We start from the raw sequence: 22,228 nt of genomic DNA on the forward strand, positions 1-22,228 counted from the left end.
GAAACACCTCACTACGTTTTACGTGCACGCTTCTGGGCGAGACAGAAAAGATTTGACGGCATGAAACCTCAACTTACCACAGTTGTACATTTCAGGGCAGCATTCGCCTTCGGGTATTGGTCCAGGAACGCAGTTCGGTGCTGGAGGGAGGCACACCTTCTCGGCGCAGATGACTTCGCCGTCGAAGCAGCGGCAATATTTGCAGGCGTCCGGCGGTGGAACCTCGTCACCGAACTTGTAAGTTTGTCCTTGGTGAGTACAGTCTGCAAAGAAAGGGGTGACTTCATTTGAGTGGAACATTAGCGGGAGTCTTTGAGTCATTAACCGACTGTCTATTCTCACAGTAATTATAAATATAGCAGTGGGAAGGTGGGCAGTGAGAAATGGCTTGTGTGCGCTGATGGTCATGGGTGGTACTGCCCTTAACTTCAATGTGTCGTTGACTGCTCACAATAAGTATGCAATAACAAAACCCCATTTCTTATTTGCAGCATTTCTGTCTGCATTACACACAAATGCAGCAACTGGGATTTCATTTGGTTTAATACATTATATTCAGAAGCAATTTCTATATTGAGAAAAGTCATAAGAACAGTACACTTTCGTGGAAATCAACAAAGAAATCATTTCGCGCTTCAACGACAGTTATTTGCTTATTTCTTCAAACCTACTTCACAAGAGAGAAACTATTTGACACTGCTGGGTGCGCTTTAGTAAGTACATGTGAACTTCTGATTTGTACTTTTGGCTTTTTGCACTACAGAATTCAAGCTTGTCGTGGATAGCTTTCTAACGAGTTTCGAAGTCATGTTTAGAATTTTCGTATGTGCTTCACCAACAGCTGCAGAAGTCTAGGCAAAACGCATCACGTATGTTAGTCTGTAGCCATAATCTTTTTTGAACATGACATCTAACTAAAACTATTAAGAGCAATAATATTTTTCTCACTTTTCATCCTTTCTAGATCTGTAAAGTTTAACTTTACCATTTCCCTTTTTGTATAAGTACTTGCTTCCTTGCGCCCTTCACAGAGTTAATTCTCTTCGAAAGAAAGTGTTAGTCATCGTTTTTTAACAGGTTCATGCAAAAATATTTTCGCCGTGTGACGTCACTTACCAGCTTCTTCCTCTGGTTCCTCTTCGGAGGATGGCTTGTCCTCCCGGCCGACGGTGTCCTCCTTCGTTGTCGATACCGCGGGCTCAACTGGTGTTGTTGCTGACACGGGTGCCTCAGTGCTTGTAGGCAAACCTGTACAGTTGTGAACAAAAAAATCCTGTAACATGGGGAGCTTTAAAGAAAGACAGCGTAAAGTAGGTGGGAATAAAACATATGCGCATTACAAATTAATTCTACGGAAGACAAAGTATTGTTTTTTCATACGGTGCTCTTCACATGTGTCTGAAACACGTTTTACGACTTCTGTCTAAGAAAACCCCCATACATAGTTCTTTTGAAACCGATAAACACGTTTCCATCCACTTGTACACACTGTCCTCTTCTAGAAGCAACGAGAAACTATTCAGATCTCAGTATATCGAGCTATTCGACATTATTATCTACTTGCCTGTGCTTGGTGTAATAGCCGGCTGTTCGGTTGTCGTGGGTGCTTCCGGCGTCACCTCCGGAGTCGATGCAGGCGCTTCCGTTGTTGTGGGTGCTTTCCTGTGATCTAGAGTTTCGAAGCCGGTAGAGCCCGTAACGGGAGCTTCGGTTATGACAGTCGCCTGAGGCTTCTCTGTTGTTGCAACCCCTGGTGTCGTCACAGCTTCGGTAGTAGGTGCCATTTCAGCCGGCGTCGTTGTAGCCTGTTCGACTTCTCCCGGAACTTCAGACGTTTTTGGTGCTGGCTGCTTACTCGTCGGCTCTACCGGTGCAGGAGGCGTCTTGCCCTCGGTAGTCATTTCTGGCCTGGTCGTCGGCACCGCCGAGGGAGTCGTCTCAGCAGATGTTGTCGGCCGTTCCGAGGTCGGCACTGGCGTTTCCTTAGTCGAGACCGGCGTGGTGACCTCTGTTGTGCTCGGCGTCTCAGCTGGTGTTACTGACGACGACTCCTCGCCCTGCTCTCTTTCCGGGCCTCCTGCCGTGGGTTCTGGCTCGGGTGCCTCCGAACCTGGAGTGGTGAGGATATCGCTCGGTGTCACCGGCGGCGTTGTCGCTGGCACTTCTGTGGTGGTTACGGCGCCTGTCGTGACTTCCGGCTTGACGGAAGATACTTCGGTCGTCGTAGTACCCTCTGTGGCTGCATGCGTAGTCGTAATGCCAGGTTCGGTCGTTGCTCCTGCCGCCACAGTTGTAGACTCCTCTGCTGGACTTGAAGGCGTGTATCCGGGCGGTATAGGCGTTGTCGATGGCGCCTCTTCGTCTCGGCCAGCCTCGGGAGCCCTGGTTGCTGTCGTGATATACGGAGTTTCAGTGGTTGTCTGTTCTGTAGCGGATGGTTCCTGTGTAGTAACCGCTTCTGGAGTTGCTCCCGTCGACTTAGTTGTTACTTCGGAAGTAACGCCTTCCGTCGCTGTTGAACCTGTCACTGCTTCTGTAGCGGTGACACCTTCTGCCATTGTACCTGTAACACCTTCCGTCGTCGTAGGACCAGGCGCAGCTTCCGTAGTAGAACCCACAGTTACTGCGCTTGTAGTCTCCTCTTCAATTGTTGGGGAAGTTGTAGACGGCTCTTCAGTTGCTTGTGCAGTTGATCTCTCGGCCTCAGATGGCGTCGTTACTTCAGCACCGGTTGTTGCTAAAGGAGTTGTAACGCTCTCGCTCACTTCTGGAGGCGCTGTTGTAGCAACTCCTGGAGTGCTAGCTTCTGGTGTAGAAACAGCTTCCGTCGATACAGCTGGCGTTGTCGATGAGGCCTCCTCGGGTGTGTGCGCCGTTGTCGTGTCTGCCATTGTCACGGTCTCAGGTTTCTCTTTTTCTGAAACCTCAGGTGTCGTGACTTCTTCGCGAGTGGTAGCAGGCACAGTCGTCGCTTCACCGGTTGTTGCAGACGGTGTTGTGACCTCTGCGGACGGTGTCACCGACGCTGTCATTGCAGTTTCCTCTGTCACTGCGGATGATGGGGTACCTTCAGGTGTTGAAGACGGGGTGGCCGTACCTTGGGTTCCAGCTGCTGATGGCGTCGTGGGTGCTGTAGAGGGCTTTGTTTCTTCTTCCGTCACATGTTCTGTTGTAGGCGATGTTTCTGGAGCACCAGAAGTGACTGGCTGAACCGTGGTTCCTTCGCTTGTGGCGCCCTCTGTAACTTCATGAGGTGTCGTAGCTTCCGGCGTTGCAGGCGTAACCTCTTCAGTGGTTTCTGGTGTCGAGGCGGCACTAGTGGTGCTGGTTTCGTATGCTGGAGTTGTTTTTGGCGTATCTTCTCTTCCGAGCTCAGACACTGTTGTTTCCACTTCGGGTATCTTAGCCGTCGTTACCTCCGTCGGCTTCTGTGTAGTCAGTCCGGTGTACACGGATGGCCCTGTGGTGGCTTCTCCTCCAGGAGTTGTTTCTTCCGAGGCAGCTTCAGAAGGTGTGGACGTAGCTTCCGGTTGTACAGGTGTGCTAGCCACTTCTGCTGTCGTAGACTCTTCCGTGTGCCTCACGGTTGTTTCCTCTGTAGCACCCTCGCTAGGAGCCGATGTTGTCGTGGCCTCCGTGGAGCTAGCGGGTCCTGTGGTGACTTCCACTCCAGCGGTCGTCGTTTCTTCAGTTACTTTTTCGGAAGGCGTTGAAGCACCTGTTGTGACTTGTACTCCAGCAGTCGTCGTTTCTTCGGTGACCTTCTCAGAGGGCGTTGAAGCGCCAGTTGTGACTTCTACTCCAGCAGTCGTCGCCTCTTCGGTGACCTTCTCGGAAGGCGTTGAAGCGCCAGTTGTGACTTCTACTCCAGCAGTCGTCGTTTCTTCGGTGACCTTCTCGGAGGGCGTTGAAGCGCCAGTTGTGACTTCTACTCCAGCAGTCGTTCTTTCTTCGGTGACCTTCTCGGAGGGCGTTGAAGCACCAGTTGTGACTTCTACTTCAGCAGACGTCGTTCCTTCGGTGACCTTCTCAGAGGGCGTTGAAGCGCCAGTTGTGACTTCTACTCCAGCAGTCGTCGTTTCTTCGGTGACCTTCTCGGAGGGCGTTGAAGTGCCAGTTGTGAGTTCTACTCCAGCAGTCGTCGTTTCTTCGGTGACCTTCTCAGAGGGCGTTGAAGCGCCAGTTGTGACTTCTACTCCAGCAGTCGTCGTCTCTTCGGTGACCTTCTCGGAGGGCGTTGAAGCGCCAGTTGTGACTTCTACTCCAGCAGTCGTCGTTCCTTCGGTGACCTTCTCAGAGGGCGTTGAAGCACCTGTTGTGACTTCTACTCCAGCAGTCGTCGTTCCTTCGGTGACCTTCTCGGAGGGCGTTGAAGCGCCAGTTGTGACTTCTACTCCAGCAGTCGTCGTTTCTTCGGTGACCTTCTCGGAGGGCGTTGAAGCGCCAGTTGTGACTTCTACTCCAGCAGTCGTCGTTTCTTCGGTGACCTTCTCAGAGGGCGTTGAAGCACCACTTGTGACTTCTACTCCAGCAGTCGTCGTTTCTTCGGTGACCTTCTCAGAGGGCGTTGAAGCACCAGTTGTGACTTCTACTCCAGCAGTCGTCGTTTCTTCAGTGACCTTCTCGGAAGGCGTTGACGCTTCCGCAGCTTCCGCTGCTGTGCTTGCTGCTCCTGCCGTCGTAGGTTCCTCGGTGTGTGCCGTGGTCGCTTCTTCGGTGACACCGGTACTTATAGCTGCGGGCGTGGTTGAAGTTTCTGCAGCCTCGGTAGTTTTTGGCACTGTGCTGACTTCTGGAGTTCCCGAGGAGGCTTCCTCGGTTGCTCCTGTAGTGGGCGCTGTTGTGACTTCGGGTGCGGCCGACGTTTCTTCTTTCTTTGGCGTACTTTCTTTGGCTTCGTACGAAGTTACACCTTCTGTTTCCGCATGCGTAGACGACGTTGTCGGCTCAGTCGTGGCTTCTGCTTCTGGGGTCGCGGTGGCCGCGGCGGCAGTTGTTGATGCTTCGGGAGTGGTAGTAGAGGCTACCGCGGGTTGTGTCGTGGCCTCTTCCTTGGGCGTCGTGGCGGCTTCAGTGGTTGCCACCGTGGTCGCTGCCTCTGTGCTCACGGCGGGAGTAACAGAACTGGCTGGCTGTGACTCGGTCGTCTCTGGTCCCTCGTCTTCCCGCGGCCCTTCGGCAGTGGTCGGCTTTCCTGTCGATGGCACTTCGCTGCTCGGAGTCACGGGCTCCGTGGTTGCTTCTGACTTGGCACTGGTTTCGGGCGTAGTCGCTTCAGTTTCAGACGGCTTCGTCGTTGCCTCGGCTGTAGTGCTCGGTGCCGCCGTCGACGTCTCTGATATCGCCGGTTCAGACGTCTCTGTAATTGTGTATGGGAGAACAAATGACGTTAAGATGGTACGTTTAAAATAACGTCAGAAAAGACACAACAGGACACATTAATTTCACTCAGAATTGACCTACCTTTCGCGGCATATGTCTGTGCAGTGGCACTTGTGAGTTCTGGGGCAGCTGTCGTTGCTGGAAAATTTGCAAATGTACTGTTAACGGCGCACTGTGATTTTCTTTTAGCCTTTCATAGAGAAGAAAACTGAACACGAGAAAACTGCCATAAGTAAACTTGCAGCGTCACACTTACGAAGAGGAACGAAGGGAACAGTAAAAACATAACAAGAGCCTCTGCTTTATGTTCTAAATTCAGCGGTTGTATTTTATATATATATATATATATATATATATATATATATATATATATATATATATATATATATATATATATATATATATATATATATATATATATATATATATATATTTGCCGATCGTTCGCGCCGCGCTATTGGGAAGGTAGCGGCTCCACCTTAGACAAATCTTTCTCGAATAACGAGATGCAGAAACCAATAGGAAAACAAATAGAAGCTGGTCTTTGCGTTAATAATAGACATTAGCGCATCGGCTTACAGAGTCACCTCAGCGTCTCGGACGCGCCAGTATACAGTGACTTGGAGCAAAAAGCCATTTTGTATGTTTTCGTACCTTAGCGTAAACCAGAGAAGCTGTAAGTGATTGTCGTCAAAGGTGCTCTGGAAGGCTCTTGCTCATTTTACCTAGCATCCTAAATTTTAGGAATATTTGCTCGTTTTCTTGCCGCCGCCAGTGGCTGGATTTGTGGAATGAGATAAGGCAGCACACTCTGAAGAACCTCGTAAAAAGGAAAACATCACGGACGTGAACCGTACTAAGGTACAGAGGCAGAGCATCGCCGTTGTTCCATGTGCCACCATTGAACGTAACCATATTCGACACAGTGGGCGTGCGGCGTCAAAGGGCGACGAAAGCCCACAGATGTACCTTTCTTTAATACAGTGCTTTTTTCCCGTAGTGCCCTTTCCATGCTATGCCTTCTTCGTACAGTGTACTTTTCACGCTGCATCTTCTTCATGCAGTACTGTCCTAATGGTGTGCCTTCTTCATGCAGTGCCGTTTTCCCGCTGGACTTTTTGCATGGACTACCCTTTTCATGCTCTGTCTTCTCGATGCAGTGTCGACTTCTTTTGTTGTCTATATCACAGTGCGCGTTCTTCATCTAATGCCCTAAAGCATTTACTTTGGGACTCCTTCCTGTTCTAGCCTGCTTCTGTATTCACTTAATTATCAATAAAATTGAACTGAATTCAATCCGAATTCAATTGTATTTCCACGCTGCGTGTCTTTTCTTTTCCTTTTTTCTTTTTCTGTGTGTTTGTTCTGTTACTACTGGCATTCTTTGTCGTTGCTTTACTATTTGTGGCTTGTCATCTTTTTTTCTTTATTTACTCTTTACTTCCCTTCTTCCTACATTCAGCTTCTTTGTCTATCCCCTCCTTCCTAAAGAGCAGGCAGGCTTTGTGTCCCCCTGAGTGGCAGTGGCCAGCCTGCTTCCTCCCTGTCTCCCTTGTCTGTCCATTGCATATCTATGTTTGCATATATTGCCACATCCTACAGGGTCGCCGCGGGTATGTGCCAGGCGATGAAAACGACGCCGAAGTAGCGCGCGAGCAGAAAAACAGAGATGACAACAACGTCGCGTTGACTGCTCTGATAAAGTGCTTTCATACGTCCTCTACACCGGCTTTCCAGTCACCTACTAGGCTGTGACACTAGTGGAGGTGCGGGCATTCATAATAATGTATGCATATTTCGCTTCACATTGCTGAATGCTTGAAGCCTGCTTGACCTCCGCCGTGGGTCGGCCCGGCATTGCACTATCTTGTGGATCGGCCCACGAATGGGGAGCGCTTAACGGCTGCTTCACCTCCGAGCGAGTCGGCCCGGCATTGAACTATCTTCGGGATCGGCCCACAAATGGGGAGTGCTTAAAGCCTGCTTCACCTCCGCCACGGATCGGCCCGGCATTGTACTATCTTCGGGATCGGCCCACAAATGGGGAGTGCTTAAAGCCTGCTTCACCTCCGCCACGGATCGGCCCGGCATTGTACTATCTTCGGGATCGGCCCACAAATGGGGAGTGCTTAAAGCCTGCTTCACCTCCGCCACGGATCGGCCCGGCATTGTACTATCTTCGGGATCGGCCCACAAATGGGGAGTGCTTAATGCCTGCTTCACCTCCGCCACGGATCGGCCCGGCATTGTACTATCTTCGGGATCGGCCCACAAATGGGGAGTGCTTAAAGCCTGCTTCACCTCCGCCACGGATCGGCCCGGCATTGTACTATCTTCGGGATCGGCCCACGTATGGGAATGCTTAACGCCTGTTTCACCTCCGCCGCGGGTCGGCCCGGCATTGCACTATCTTCGGTATCGGCCCACAAATGGGGAGTGCTTAAAGCCTGCTTCACCTCCGCCGCGGGTCGGCCCGGCATTGCACTATCTTCGGTATCGGCCCACGTATAAGGAGTGCTTGACGCCTGCTTCACCTCCGCCACGGATCGGCCCGGCATTGAACTATCTTCGGGATCGGCCCACAAATGGGGAGTGCTTAAAGCCTGCTTCACCTCCGCCACGGATCGGCCCGGCATTGAACTATCTTCGGGATCGGCCCACAAATGGGGAGTGCTTAAAGCCTGCTTCACCTCCGCCACGGATCGGCCCGGCATTGTACTATCTTCGGGATCGGCCCACGTATGGGAATGCTTAACGCCTGTTTCACCTCCGCCGCGGGTCGGCCCGGCATTGCACTATCTTCGGTATCGGCCCACAAATGGGGAGTGCTTAAAGCCTGCTTCACCTCCGCCGCGGGTCGGCCCGGCATTGCACTATCTTCGGTATCGGCCCACGTATAAGGAGTGCTTGACGCCTGCTTCACCTCCGCCGCGGGTCGGCCCGGCATTGCACTACCTCGGGAATCGGCTCCCGTATGGGGAGTTTCTTGCTTACGACACGAAAATTTCCTTGGACGGTAGAGGTATGCAGCTTCGCTGTAATAACTTATGGTAGAGTTTGTTTCTGAACACAAAGCGTTCAGGCTGAGGACAAAGAAAGAGCAACCGGGTCCGTAATGTATGCGTGTTTCGTGCTACCTTTTCACGGAAATACTAAGATGTAGCCGCGAAGAACGGGCTGCGATATTTCATAATGCCCGTGTCGGACCAAATACTTTGGGCCTTTTGTGGCGTTACTAGTTCGCAGTGTTTCTTACTTTTCCTACGTGCTTGCAGAACGATTTCTGCAGTGACGCAAAAACTTAGGGAGTACACTTTTTGCTTTAGTAAGTGTCGTTGAATACGAGAACATATTTAAGTATCCGTGATTATTCTCAGCACTATGAGATGCCACCACCAACACTACTGCTCGCGGCTCCACTCAAGTATGCTAGCTATATGGCAGTGCTTATATGTATCCGCCGTATAGTCTAGAACCTTCGTTTGCCTTTCGAGCCGGTCTACACGACATTGTATTCTGCTCGCTTTACGTGTTTAGCTCCTAAGAACGAGCCACGCAGAAGCAGGCCGGGCCATGTTCTCAAGTATTTCCTTCCTCTTCTTACTATTGATGCTCTGCCTGTGGCATGAGCTCTGCTTTTGACACAACACTTTTGTTCTATGCAAATACCAAAATATCTTGGTCGATTCATTTTACATGTCCCAACAGAGTTGTTTTTTTAGCTTCTGCCACATGCTTTAAGACACTCTTATTATGTGACTGTAGCCCTCAGCGCGTACACACCTTCGCCAGTGACGCCTGTTGTGAAGCTGACGGTCGTCGGTGCGGTCGTGAAAGGCGCAGCCGTGGTAGTAGCCGCCTGGGTTGACGTCACACCCTCTTCCGTGACGCCCTTCTTGCCTTCCACAGTTTCGAACGTCGAAGGTGTCGTCGCTGCCGGGCTCGTCATCCCCGTTCCCAGCGTCGTTGTCATGTCGGACGCTGCGCAAGATATTCGCGAGAATGTTGACGGTCCCGGTTCATCATTACCACCCCCCCCCCCCCCGCACCAAAACAGTGTGTTTAGCTGCCGACGAGACGAAGCCATCCGTCTAAGCAACGCGCTTCCAGCCGTTCTGTTTCACTCGTTGGGTGAAAACCGTCACTCTATCGTGAACTCTGAGAGACAGCTGCCGGGATTGCATTATAAACACATAGACCATCTATAAGCAGATTGGATTCACAACTAATATATGCAGCCTTGATTGGAGGACATCTTGGCCTTGAATATGATGCTTCACCGAAGAGGTGATTTTACTTTACAAGGTCTAAAGAAAGGTTAATGTACAAGGATTATCTTATGGCACGATGGACGACTGTCCAGGAATCTCGCTCTGTCGGCTTGTTTAAAATATTATGCGTCTGCCCTTGTTCGTTACACATCGCTTCAGCCTAATCAACGAAGTCTACTTAGTGTTATAACTGTTCCGCTCGCCAGTGGCAGCTGGTTGTGTCCAAATTATTGTTTATCTAAAGACATGTATATGCATTAGACATCATCCGAATCGTTGGGTGACGCCAGCTGCTACTTCGCTTTTTGTGCTACAGCACACAGCCCTTGGTAGATGGCGAAGGGGATAACGGATACAACCTGCAGCTCACTTAGCACGTTTAAGGACAGCAGATGTTCGTGTTCCATGTCAAACGCCTCCTATGATGCGATGAAGGTTGGAAACAAGCCCTTCTCTGATTGCATCCAACGCGACTGCTTTAGAAGTTAAGTTTAAATTTGTTCTTCCTTTTTATTTGCATTCCACCATGTAAATTATTTTACTTCACATGCAGTGTTTTTGTGCCATATATTTTCGCCTTAATATCCGTGCAGCTGCTGTGTTGAGAAGAGCAATCAAATTCACGAAGAGTTCGATTTGACAGCACCTCGAAAAAAAATACTCGCTTGTATTTCTTGTCGTAGACTAAATTTTTCTTGTCTAAGAGGTACATTAACAACAACAACAACAACAACAACAACAACAACAACAACAACAACAACAACAACAACAACAACAACAACAAATAAAAGGTTGCTTATCGAAGCTGAGAAGTCATGTGTGCAGAAAAATGCCAAGAATTATGCTAAAGCGAACTTATGTAGAGATGCCGCCCGTAATTCTTGCTTCATTACGGTTTCAGTCCGTCATGCACAAGTCTCAAATTTATCCTCAAGAGATACCTTTATATAGCCTAAGTAAGTATTTTGCCCAATTTCAACCCACGCAAAACGAATGTCCGTAGTGAGCAGCGGCAACTGCACCGATCAGAGACATGGATAAGAAGACGTCAAGCTGTGGGAGGCGAAAAATCGTGCGAAATAATGCGAAACGACACTCACGGCATTCGTATCGCAATGGGCAGCAGTGTCCTGGCTCCGTAGGCATAGCCACGCATCCGTCCGAAGGTGCCTTGCAGTCGCTCACGGCGCAGACCACTTCGTGACGCATGCAGTAGCAGTGCTGACACGGCTCGTCAGAGGGCACCTGTGCTCCGTCTTCGTAGAACTTGCCGTTGTGCATGCAGCCTGCTCGTGAGCGACAAAAAAAAAGCACAGCACAAACGATTTTGAGTTTTCGACGGTGGCGGCAACGACTACACTTTCTGTTTGTGTGTGTATCCAGTGGTCATGACAATAGTAACTTTAATCGCTCATGCTTTTGTGAAGACATTAGATAGTTGTTTTTTTTTTGTCATAACAGTCTTCCCATCATTGTCCACTGCTTCTGAAAATGTCTGCTCAGGAATTCATGCTTCCCTAGATAACAAACAGGTATGCGTACTAAAAATCAGAGCATTACTTAAAACTTTATACGAAACATTTTGCGGTAAGTTCTCGAGCCTATCGTAACATTAAGGCATGTTAGGTGGGCTAGTTTGGTATACGATAAACAATAATTGAAATCGTTCTGCGCAGTTAGGAGCACTGCTCATCTTTAGAATAAACATTTGTGTGGTTAAACGCGATACTAAATTATATATGCACCAGAAAGCGCCGCTAAATAAAATCTTCAAGGGAAGGCTTACCGGTGTCAGGAGCTTCAGTTGACAACAAACCGGGAGGAACGGTAGTGGCCGCTTCTATACCTGTTTCGTGAAGGAAAAATATACGTATGAGCTGGCAACATAGAGCTAAGTTGTCATTAGTGAAATCACATTTAGTTATGTATTCCAGTCTTAGCAAAATCCTGAACTACTTAACCAAAGGGAAAGTGAGGAATGGAAGCATCCGTGCTCTACAGTGTGTACTAAAGTAAGTCTGTGAACATTCTCTTCTACGAGCTTGAATGAACATTGATTTATGAAAATGCCTGCGCCTCTCGCGTGACATCTACGAATCAGCAGCTGTCAGGCTATGTGCGTTCAACGTTCTTTTATTTTTTTTCAAGCCCCGCACCAACACTGAATTGGTACTTTTGTAAACAAGCTCGTTCTTCGGCTCCATCTTCGTTTGTAAAGCTGTCTTCTCCTTTCATATTATGTCAGTGTGACAAAGCCGCCCTGCAGAGTGATCTTCGATGCGCGCAGTGATTACGTGTTCTTGCAATATAAAGAGGAATATAAAAATACGCCAACGAAAAAAATAAATGATTGACCAATGCCGTGCCCGGTCGGGTACTCTACATTTCGGCTATGATAATGGTAGAGATAGAGGGAAGAAAAAGAAAGATAAACGAAACATAAATGCAGTTTGCTCGGCTCGGTAGCGTATATGTAGACACTGAAATATAAACTTTATAAGACAGCTAGGAATTGTAGCATAATACAAGCTCGCGCCTACATTGGTGAAGATAATGTTATTATTTTATGCCGTTTTAATGACCTGTACCATTAACCATGTTTACGTTCTTTGTATGGCGGAACTGGTGCGCTCTATATTGAGCAACTACTGTGAGTTTCACTGTTTACAATGCTCACTTTTCTGCCCAGATAAAATCGCAACAATTTATAAAAAGCCTTGAAAAAAAACTATTTTTGTAACGCCACATAATACTGTTCTGCAAGAGGATCTTTATTTTTATATATTGAAGTGTCTTTTGTACGCGTGTCCGGTTCCAGCCTGTTCCCCCTCGTTCATTTTCTTCTATTTTGTGGCTCTTTTAACTGCTTAGCCTGCTTCTGGTTAAGGTTTTCCCGTCTGTTTAAAACTCTACCTCGCCTCCTCTTTTATATTTCGCCGTCGACGCGCTTTCTACTGGCAAATTGCCCCTAAGCAGGCGTACCTAACTCTTTGGGATCTGAAATACACTTCAGACATGTGGCGTCCATGGGTTCGACTCACACTGTCGCCCATTTCGGGAGTGTCCTTTTATTTATCATTTTCTTTTTCGCACCTGTGAGCATTTAATGTCGTGCACATATCACGCCGAACCGAAACTGCAGCTCTGTGCATTTGGCTCACGACATAGCGTCTCGCGCCTATGAAACAGAGAGAGAGAGAGAGAGAGAGAGAGAGAGAGAAGTGAGGAGTGATAAGGGAAAGGCAGGGAGGATAACCAGGTTGAGCCCGTTTGTCTACCCTGCACTGGGGAAGGGAGAAACGGAACTGCGAGATGAGAAAAGAAAAGAGCAGTTCACGTTATGCACGGACACACGAGCAAAAAACTGTTCTTGGCTCAGTTCAGCTCTCAGGGCTTCATTTGACGCCTGGAGACTGCGGCATGGATTTGAGTCCCGCTGTTAAGCGAAGTTTTGGTTTGTGGATGGACGTCGGACACCAGGCAGAGAGAGAGATAAATAGAAGGCAGGTATGGTAACCAGTTAAGAGTCCTGTTGGCTAAACTGCTCTGGGGGAAGGGATAAGGGGAATATAAAGAAGGAACAGAGAGAGGGGGGCGGGGGTAGAGAGCCGCGCACGGACAACACTACAGAGTCAAAGGCGCTCGCACAAGCCAGACGTTCTCAGAAAGCCCAACACTGCCTTCACTGCCTTCCGAGCCGATGATCGATGGGGATGGTGCTCTAGTATTGAGAACGGAAGACAAATATACAGGTCGGAAAGAAAAGCGCAAGGAGGGCTACGATGGTGAACAGCGGCAACAATGGAGAGAGACGAGACTAGACTCACTGCAGTTGTATCTTGTGGGGCAGCAGCTCGGCCTGGAGAACACGGGTGAGCAGCCGTCCACGTGCAGCTCGCAGTCCTGCAGGACGCACGCGCTGCTGTTGCGGATGCAGTAGCAGACCTCGCACGGCTTCTTCGGGTCCCGGGGCATTCGCGCGCCCTCGGAGTAGTGCTTGCCGTCGATGTAGCATCCTGCAAGCGCGGATGCCAGGCGCACTTCGTGTCAGAACTTAATAGCGTGCAACGACGCGTATACCGTAACACTGGCAAAGCACTCTGCGCTCCGCGACACGTAATATATGAAGGCCACGTTAGGAAGTAAGCAGTGTTGCAGGCATTCCGTGTTTGAGCGCGGAAATGACAACCAAAATAAGTATAACAACGATAAGGCCAAATAGTATCATTTGGGCACTGCGAAGGTGCTCCTATAAGCTGGGCTAAAATAGCTTTATAGATTTTGTAGAGTAATTGATGCCGTTAGAGTCATCGTTCGGACTTGTAATGACGTTTTATTTGTTCTTTAAACAACTGGCGCGCAACCACCATGATGACTGCTGTTTTACTGATCTTTCTCTTCGAGCTGCCAAAGCTGCATGCATTTTGTAGGGAAAATGTTGTTCGCGTAAAAGGTAATTTGAAAGATCACGTGAAATAAAAGAATAATGGTTAGCAGTTTTATAGCGACTAGCAGTCAACAATTCCAGAGGTTAATCAAGATATGTGCTTCGATTCTTTGCCTATAGCGCATGCATGAAATACCGAATTTAGTGTTTCAAGCGAAGCTTTCACGTATGTTATCAATTTATCGCTGATATGAAATTGTCGGCAAAAGCCTCCCGAGGTGCTACAGTTTTGAAGCGAAGGCATGCAACCAAAATGCACGTACCCGCTCCTTCCTCGGCGAACGGAGCTTCCGTTTCTGGCTCGTAGAGGGCGGTAGGTACCGGCACTGAAACGAAATGCAGCAGGGAAACTCCCGGTTGCAGACGCTTGCCTTTGTGTTGCCCTCGCTTGTCCGAGAACTGCAGGCTCAAACCTTAGCGGCCGTCTAGAGTTCCGAACCACTCCAAGCAACGACGCTCTTGTAGCTTACAAACACAGCAACAACTTGAAACACACGTCCTAGTGCCATTCAACTTATCGTGCGAGCGCGGCTTCCAAGATTGATTGATTGATTGATTGATTGATTGATTGATTGATTGATTGATTGATATGCAGCCGCCATTTCTGACACTGCATTTACGACCTTCTTCTGAGAAGTAGAAACGCCATGCGCACTGAACCACTGCTGTTGGTTCCCCTTTCCTTTCTTTCAGTGGTTCCGTCGTTATGAAAATTTTATTTATTAGGTCTCGTTGTCTAGTAAAATCATTTATTGATCGGTTTTAAGGAATAATTAATTAATAATGGAGAGCGCTAGTTTACGAGCTTGGTCGTTTTTGACATTGTGCGCAACTATTTTTTCTTAATTTATGTCAACTCAAGAGATGATTTGCAAACGAAAAGCCTCTAGATGGTTTGTTTCGAGAGCAATCCTAAAGGAAACCGTAAGTTACAGACACGAAAAGTGTCATTCTGAGACGTCCTCACACGAGGGACGGGCTCCTCGGAGAACACATGAGTGTGCGTCGCACGTTGAATCACATTTCAAATATTGTGAATATTCGTGTGCGCCAGCGCCGTTTAAGCGAAACCTGCACGCCCCATTGACCTACGTATCTGCAGTAATACCATGATTAAACTGCATTTCTCGATATTAGATGTAATGACGCACATCTTTTTTGTTTTCACTTTATTAGTGTGGCAACAATCGCGGAACAGCGTCGAACATGTAATAACGACACTTCGTAGTTTTAAAGCGAAAGAAAATTATTACACAGCAAAGGTAAACGAAACGCCTTCACAAGCGTATCGAAACAGAAGTCTTACATCCCTGTTGACGATGCTGGTGCCGCTGCTGCTGCGGGCAAATCCACCCTCGCCATTGCGAGGCGCGAAATGAAAGCTCTTCGACCATGAGGGGCAAGTTTTGACCCCTCGCATATGCCTGTTATACACGCTAAACATATTCTGCACTTTCAAATGACGGTAAACTCCATAACGTTTCTTTAATCTTCGCCACTGTTTGACAAGAGTATTCACTTATTCAGAGTTAACCGTGCCAGTGCCGTGTATGACGGAAAGAGCATCCGTTTAAACGAAAGTGAAGGGCAGCCTTTCGCTGTCTGCACTGGTTAGTATGTCAAGGACAGCACCACGCCTGACACCTCGTTGCTGCCTGGAATATTCCGTCGGAATTCTCCAAAGAGAAGAAAAAAAAAACGAGGATATAACATAACTGGCGAGTACAGCGGAGGAAATAAAGAAAAGAATTCGAGAAACGGGGAGGAGGAGGTGGTGGTTCGCGTGATGCTCGTGAATTAGAAATCGCACGCCGTCGCCGCTGCTGCGGTCTCGCCCTTTTCATATACGAACGTATGGGCGTCTCCCCCGGGGAAAAAAAAAAAATGCCGTTGACAAGGTCGATAGGTCACGACTTCGGACCGACTCTCGCTCGAGCAGGTTTGAAAAAAAAATAAAAATAAACGAGCTTTCGGGTACTTTCGATGAACTGTATCCAGAGGACTACACGTGAACGTTTCGGGGAGGTGTACACACCAGAACGGTCGAAGGAACGAGGAAGACGGGATACGAGCGAAGATAGCGCGACGGTGCCAATCTCCGCAAATTATACACGGGAGCACCTGTTAGATGCCAGCAGCCTTGAAAAGACGTCGCCTTTATCTCACCGCGGCGGCGGCGCGGTTCGCGTGCGAAACAAGGCCCATAGCGGGAAACGAACGCGCCCATCGGCTTCACAGCGCTTGCCCGCCTGCGCGCGTGTTCTGTCGACTTATGATCTTCGTGGCTCGGCTTCCCCTGGAGGTGGGCATATGACGCGCACTGGAGCGGCAGTACGCGTTCCTGTGTATCTCCGTTGTATCGTCTAACAGTGCAGTCTTGTAGGAGCTGGTTGGCAATACATGACCGGTGCTGCTTGGAAGAGACACGGACGCTACTAAAGAAGGGCACGGAACTGCAGAGATGCGAGAACTTGCAGCTTCTGATTGCTAGCGACCGCTGCCATTTGTATAGCCCTAAAGCAGAAAAAGATGCAAGTAATAGAAATAGCAATCAAGGCCTATCATCCAGCGCACACGCGCTTCGTTATCTCGTTTTGTAGTTAAACTTGGGTCTTCGGAAATGCGATGTCATTCTTTAATAATTGCGATAGGGGATTATTCCCGTTGTTCTCTTGACAAACAGAACACAAGCCGTCGTACCTTGTAAAGCGGTTGCCTGTTCCGGGTCTCCGTCTTTCCTTTTTTTTTTTTTTTCCTTACTGGTGTTTTGGGCACTCAATGTGCTCTTGGGTATGAGTGCCGCTAGTGAATGTCTTTACAACGCCTGCGAGAAACTCGCGGAGTTCAGAAAACAAGACTGTTAAATATAAAATGACGAGAACCACCGAAGGGTTATCACGCTCTTGTCTTTATCGCTGAGCGAATATAACTCGATGTTCCCCGAGGAAGCAGTCGCAACTAACAGAGGACGCCCTATTGTTGGGACTCGTTACTTGATCCTGATTCTGCAGAAGGACTTTGTACCTTCGTAAGTAGCCTAGATTGTAATTATCACGTCGAGCTCACTTGGAAAAGCACAGCAAACTCGTCGAATCCTCCCATTTGTTTCCTCCGTGCCTCGTTCTTTCTTGCCTCCTTGGGTGATATTCGAGGCTTTCGTTGTACGAAGTCACGTGTTGGTGCAATAAACCACTCTAAATAATCGTGCTGTTGATTCCTTTCTCCGCTGCATGTTAGCTCAGCTGCAAGCGCGGCCAGTCGAGCTTATAGCTATGCAAACCGCGCGTGATTCCTGCACTTTATTTTTTATGTAGCAAATCTAGCCCATTACGTCTATTACATTTGAGTGCAGTATATATATATTTTTTTCTGCACGGAATCTGAATTCGCCAGCAGCAAATCTAGCAGCAAATGAAAGCGCTGCCCGCTTAGTTCACAATGTTTCTACTACCACCAGCAAAACCAGCGTGCTTTCGAAACAAACCTCATCCGTTGGAGCATTCATTGGTGCGTAAAATTAGTCTTCCTCTTTCCTCGTTTGTTTCTTTCCTTGGTTCTTTTTCTCTCTTCTTTCGTACCACTTTATATCCTGGCGCATTCGCATCACTGTGGGCAATCTTTTTTTTTTTTTTTTGTTCGTACGACTCAGATTGGTCCTTGTGCTCTTATAGCAGCGAGACGCTTAAAGTGCTGCGCCCGAGAAATTGTGCATCCCACCAATCGTACATAACTCGCAGGCCTTTTACCGAACTTCACTCGCTTCATTAACTCGTATTTAAGACATCTCCGTTAACTACACCAAGCTACACTGCGCGCACGCAACGCTGACGGACTCGACGCGTCCGTGAAAGGAAGGGCTCGAAATTGTTGCTTGCGCTTCACGTCCACTCCGTGCGGCACATATTCCGGTTTAGCAGCCGGGTTTGTTTCTCTGTTTTCCCGCGGAGGTTGCTCCGGCGCAGCGCTTGGCGGCGCCCAGCGTGTCCCCGGACGGCGTGAAAGCACGAGGCGCGGGATCTCTCGGCGTCTTCCAGGCGTGCCTGTTTGATTTCCCATTCGTCACGTTTAACTTCACCTCCGCATGCCGGCGTATACCCTCCTCCCGCTGTCTTGCTGTTGCACTCCCTTCCCTTCAACGCGTTCTATCCCTCACCAACGCATTTTCTCAGATTTTGTGATCATATATAAGTTTAGGAAATGCTTCTTTTTGTTCTTGCTTTTTTGTTTTCCTGGGACGCGTCTCACAACACTGGCGCGCATTGTTTCGTGCAGCTCATTGCAGAGAAGGTCAGGAAGGTAGGGGCAAACAGGAGCGCCACTGGGAAACTGTGTCCTGAGTAACGCGGAACGATTTGAATTCGAGGCTCAGAAAGTGAAATAATGGGAATATATGTCGTACGGCAACGCTCTATAGTCACGTACTAACTTTCTTTTTGGATGGACCGAGGAACTTCAGACCATTCGAAGGAATGGATCAGAACAAAGGCGTCCGTGCAACAAACACTCCATTTATCTCCCCCCTTCTGTGTGCTCGAAGCTCTACCAAACTTCGGAACTCTCCCGTGTCTGTTTTGTTCTCACGACGGATTATATTGTTTCTCGTATTAAGTAGAAAAGAGTTCAAATACATGCGACGGCTTTTCCAGAATTACCCCACGCTACCCCGTGTCAACTAAACGCTCTTACTGCGGCTGCAGCAGCCCGCAGGGCTGCGTTGTTTGCTACCGAGTGAGGTTCCAAAGCAACAAAAGCACGCCATTAGTACGCGGTGCGTATTCTATACCTCAGTCAGCAAAATGCAAATATATCTACAAAGCTCTTGCGCAGAGGACGGCGCCGCATAGATGATTCGCTTCCGAAGTTATACTCTTCTTCGCAATATTCTGAGACGCTAGAGGAGGAGCTATAGCTGGTGTAAAGCAAATTAAAGCACCATGTTGCAAATGCACTGTCCATCCGCCATGTCAGCATGCCTGTCAGTAATGACAGGCAATGACAGCAATTGTATGATCAGCCCCATTGAAACTGGGCGGCAGCTCATGCAAGCAAACTCGCTCTTAGCTCTTAGCTCTGAGCAACTGCTCAGAGCTCACTTTTAAGCAAGGTTTGTACATGGTCTCGATTGCCAGAGCACGCATCGCATTCAATCCACTTCAGTGCCTGATTTTTGTAAAATCGATCATGCACTCTTGTCAAGCTCATACAGCCTCCGCAGACCTCTCGCATTCGTTTTTAGTAATCGGTTCTCCCTTTCAGCTTCCGCCCAGCCTTCCCTCTTTCAATACCGCTGACGGGACAGTGCTTTGTGGAACACCACAGGACGCTGTACACGAAAAGATGTAGCATCTTCATGTGCAGCCGTCGTAACTCGGCTCTCTCTCTCTCTCTCTCTCTCTCTCTCTCTCTCTCTCTCTCTCTCTCTCTCTCTCTCTATCGACTGTGCTTCCAACGCTGCCGAGATGCTTATCTAAGGGCACGGCAGCGTTTCCTTTTGGATACCTTCTCGTGCGCGCACTGGCGCGCCGCTCGACCGAACGCGGGGCGTTCGAAAGTTTGGCGTGGCGTGTCCGGTACGAATTTATGGCCCCCCTCTTTCTCGCTCCTTTTCTTTCTTCGATCCCTTAATTCTTTCTTCTCCTCGCTCACCTCGCCCTGGGGCCTATCCTGGCGGCGGCGAGGGTTAAAAGAAAAGAGCGTTGACCTTCAAAGTCCACGTCCCTCCATTACGCACAACCGGAGAAAAAAGAAAAAAAAAGGGGGGGGGGGAGGAGCCTGACTTGAGGGGCAACAGGACGAAGAAACTGTTGCCAGTTCGCCGAGCTCCGGTTAAGCGTGTTGACCGGCGGCGCGGTTCGGGTCAGTGAAACAGACTCTATCGAGTGGAGACTGCAATTAACGAGGCGCGCGCATATTCCTAAACACGCTGGCTTACTCGCGCCGCACCAGTGCCTGGGCGCCGCGTTTTATTGCCCCAGAGAAAGGAGCCTGCTTCCAAGCTAACCCCCTCCCTCCCTCCCTCCCTCCCGCCCCCTCTCCGCATCCCGCCTCTCCGTCCGATCCTAACACTCCGTGCTCTCCGCCTCTTCCTATATGCTGCCGTTGCTGCCTATGGGGCGCCATGTTATTGCGTAGCCGATGCACGCTCAAACTGTAGACACGTCTTTTCTTTTCATAGTCCTGCATCTCACGCGCCACTGGCCTCACTTCATAGGGTCGTTCGTTTACTGGTGAACTGGGTGCGAACCGCAGGCGTTGGTGCGGCGTTTTACTGCTTTCAATTGTGGAGGCTGCCTTCTTGCTGTACTGAAAAACGAAACTCCTAATTGTCGGGCCTGTTTATTCTTGTTCATATAGTGACGAAAAGAATACTCGCGCCCTAGAGCAGGGACTGTGCACGTTAAGCGTTGTACTGGCAACGTGCAACAAGATGTGCACGCAACGTGTCGAGTAGTTGCCTAGCGTTGTCCACGTTTACTGTGCGCATTTCTTAACTTGTATTTTGTCGTAGACTTTCGCATGCATAGAGAAAAACAAATAAGAAGAAAGAGAAAGAAATAAGATCTGGCACCACAAGACCGTGCGCAAAGACGTAATTACCTTCAGATAAAATTCCTTCTTTTTTATTCTTGTGTAACACTGGCTTGATGATTGTATTTCTCCCCTTTTTTCGCTAACAATAAATATTTCGCTACGATTCTTGCAGCAGGCCTCTGCACGCAAGAGGCCGAACGCTTTTCTTCGCGAAACATTATGTTGCTGGTCTCTCAGGCGCTTCTCAGGCGTCAGGCTAAGATGCGTCAATATATTAAGCGTTCATTTTGTTTTGCTCTTCTGGCGAAATAACGTCTACGTCTTGCTTAGTGAAAGAACGTGGTAATACCTAATAAAAAAAAAAAAGCAGCAGCGGCATCAACACTGTCTCCAGTATTTTCACACAGCAACAGTGCGTTGCGTGCCCACTTTTTCGGCAATAGCACTACGCTGTGAGGACGTTTTCTAGATAGTCAGCAAAGAGCAAACAGTCTCGTGATATAAATTTCAATCACTGGTAATAATCACATTCTCAGAGACTTCGAGAATCATACATTTTGGCTGAGGAAATTCTGACACATTATTGCACACACATGCACAAAAAGAAAATACGCTTTGAGCACTTTCATTTCTTAGAAATATAAATCATTCATAGACGCTTCATTCATGAGCACTTCAACATTTGTGTACCATAACACCGCAGCAGTCACAGTGTAACAACTAGATGCAACAGAAAAGTTGCAGATGTAGAAATGCAGTATCGCTGTAGCAGTTGTTTTGCTGAAGCCATCACGTTAGCTCACGCAGGTTCTCATCTCATCAAACATATCCTGTTTTCTGTTTCATTAACATATGCGTTAAGGTACGAGATGGTTCAAGAACCCTGCGCGGCAGCTCTATTCCCCGTACGGATTCTTTTCCACAACCTCTTTTTTTCTCAGCTGTGTTGTTCATCAAGTTATGGTTACACTCACAAACTTCTTATTATGGCGTGGGTCGTAAGATGCGAAATTCAGGCCGGGGCGCTGTCCCTCAGAAGTTTTGTAGCGTCGATTTTGTGAAACGATCAGTATGAAAAGACTACGTACTAAATATCGAATTCGAGCATAAAATTATGTGTGAAACTTTCCGCTAATATATACAATTATTTGTAGAGAAGTCATAAAACGCTGAGTTAATACAGCTTCTGCAAAAATTTTGCGCTGTAGTGCAGTCTCCAAGCCGTCTGCAAATCGCTGAAAGTTGCTAGCAAATCTAAACGAAATGGGAAAAAAATCCTGTTGTCAAAGTGCGTACGTAAGTAGTCAGTCAGATTTGGTTTTCCTAACAGTTCTTCCCAATTATGGCGATGAGAAGACACTGCAAATAAATGAATGAAACAATGATAGAGACGGCATCGTAATTATCGATTAATCTGTTTAGCTTTATTTAGGCTCTCTTTCGTTACACTCGTTTCATCGCACTGTTCTGCCACTATTAATGCATCACGAATACTCAAACTTTATGAACTTCTTCACACTGGGTCCGTCGCTTCTGCTTTGCTGGTTCAGCAAAACAACTGTCCACGACACGACTTGCATAGCACGGTCGCTCTTAA

The 22,228-nt window shown here is 48.4% G+C and overlaps 1 protein-coding gene across 2 annotated transcripts in view; it reads right to left on the reverse strand.

Annotated features, from left to right (window-relative positions):
- The window catches only part of LOC142575853 (uncharacterized), a 156,368-nt gene that overhangs the window by 18,857 nt on the left and 115,283 nt on the right, over positions 1-22,228 (reverse strand). For both annotated transcript variants that reach the window (XM_075685554.1, XM_075685553.1), the window contains exons 5-13: positions 14,364-14,426; positions 13,481-13,669; positions 11,440-11,499; positions 10,754-10,939; positions 9,166-9,363; positions 5,464-5,520; positions 1,565-5,359; positions 1,117-1,248; positions 78-263 (exon numbers count right to left, since the gene is read on the reverse strand). In XM_075685554.1, coding sequence (XP_075541669.1) covers positions 78-263; positions 1,117-1,248; positions 1,565-5,359; positions 5,464-5,520; positions 9,166-9,363; positions 10,754-10,939; positions 11,440-11,499; positions 13,481-13,669; positions 14,364-14,426 — 4,866 coding nt within the window. The remainder of the gene's footprint in view (positions 1-77; positions 264-1,116; positions 1,249-1,564; positions 5,360-5,463; positions 5,521-9,165; positions 9,364-10,753; positions 10,940-11,439; positions 11,500-13,480; positions 13,670-14,363; positions 14,427-22,228) is intronic.

The sequence above is a fragment of the Dermacentor variabilis genome, chromosome 3 (assembly GCF_050947875.1).
Source record: "Dermacentor variabilis isolate Ectoservices chromosome 3, ASM5094787v1, whole genome shotgun sequence".
Taxonomy (NCBI): domain Eukaryota; kingdom Metazoa; phylum Arthropoda; class Arachnida; order Ixodida; family Ixodidae; genus Dermacentor; species Dermacentor variabilis.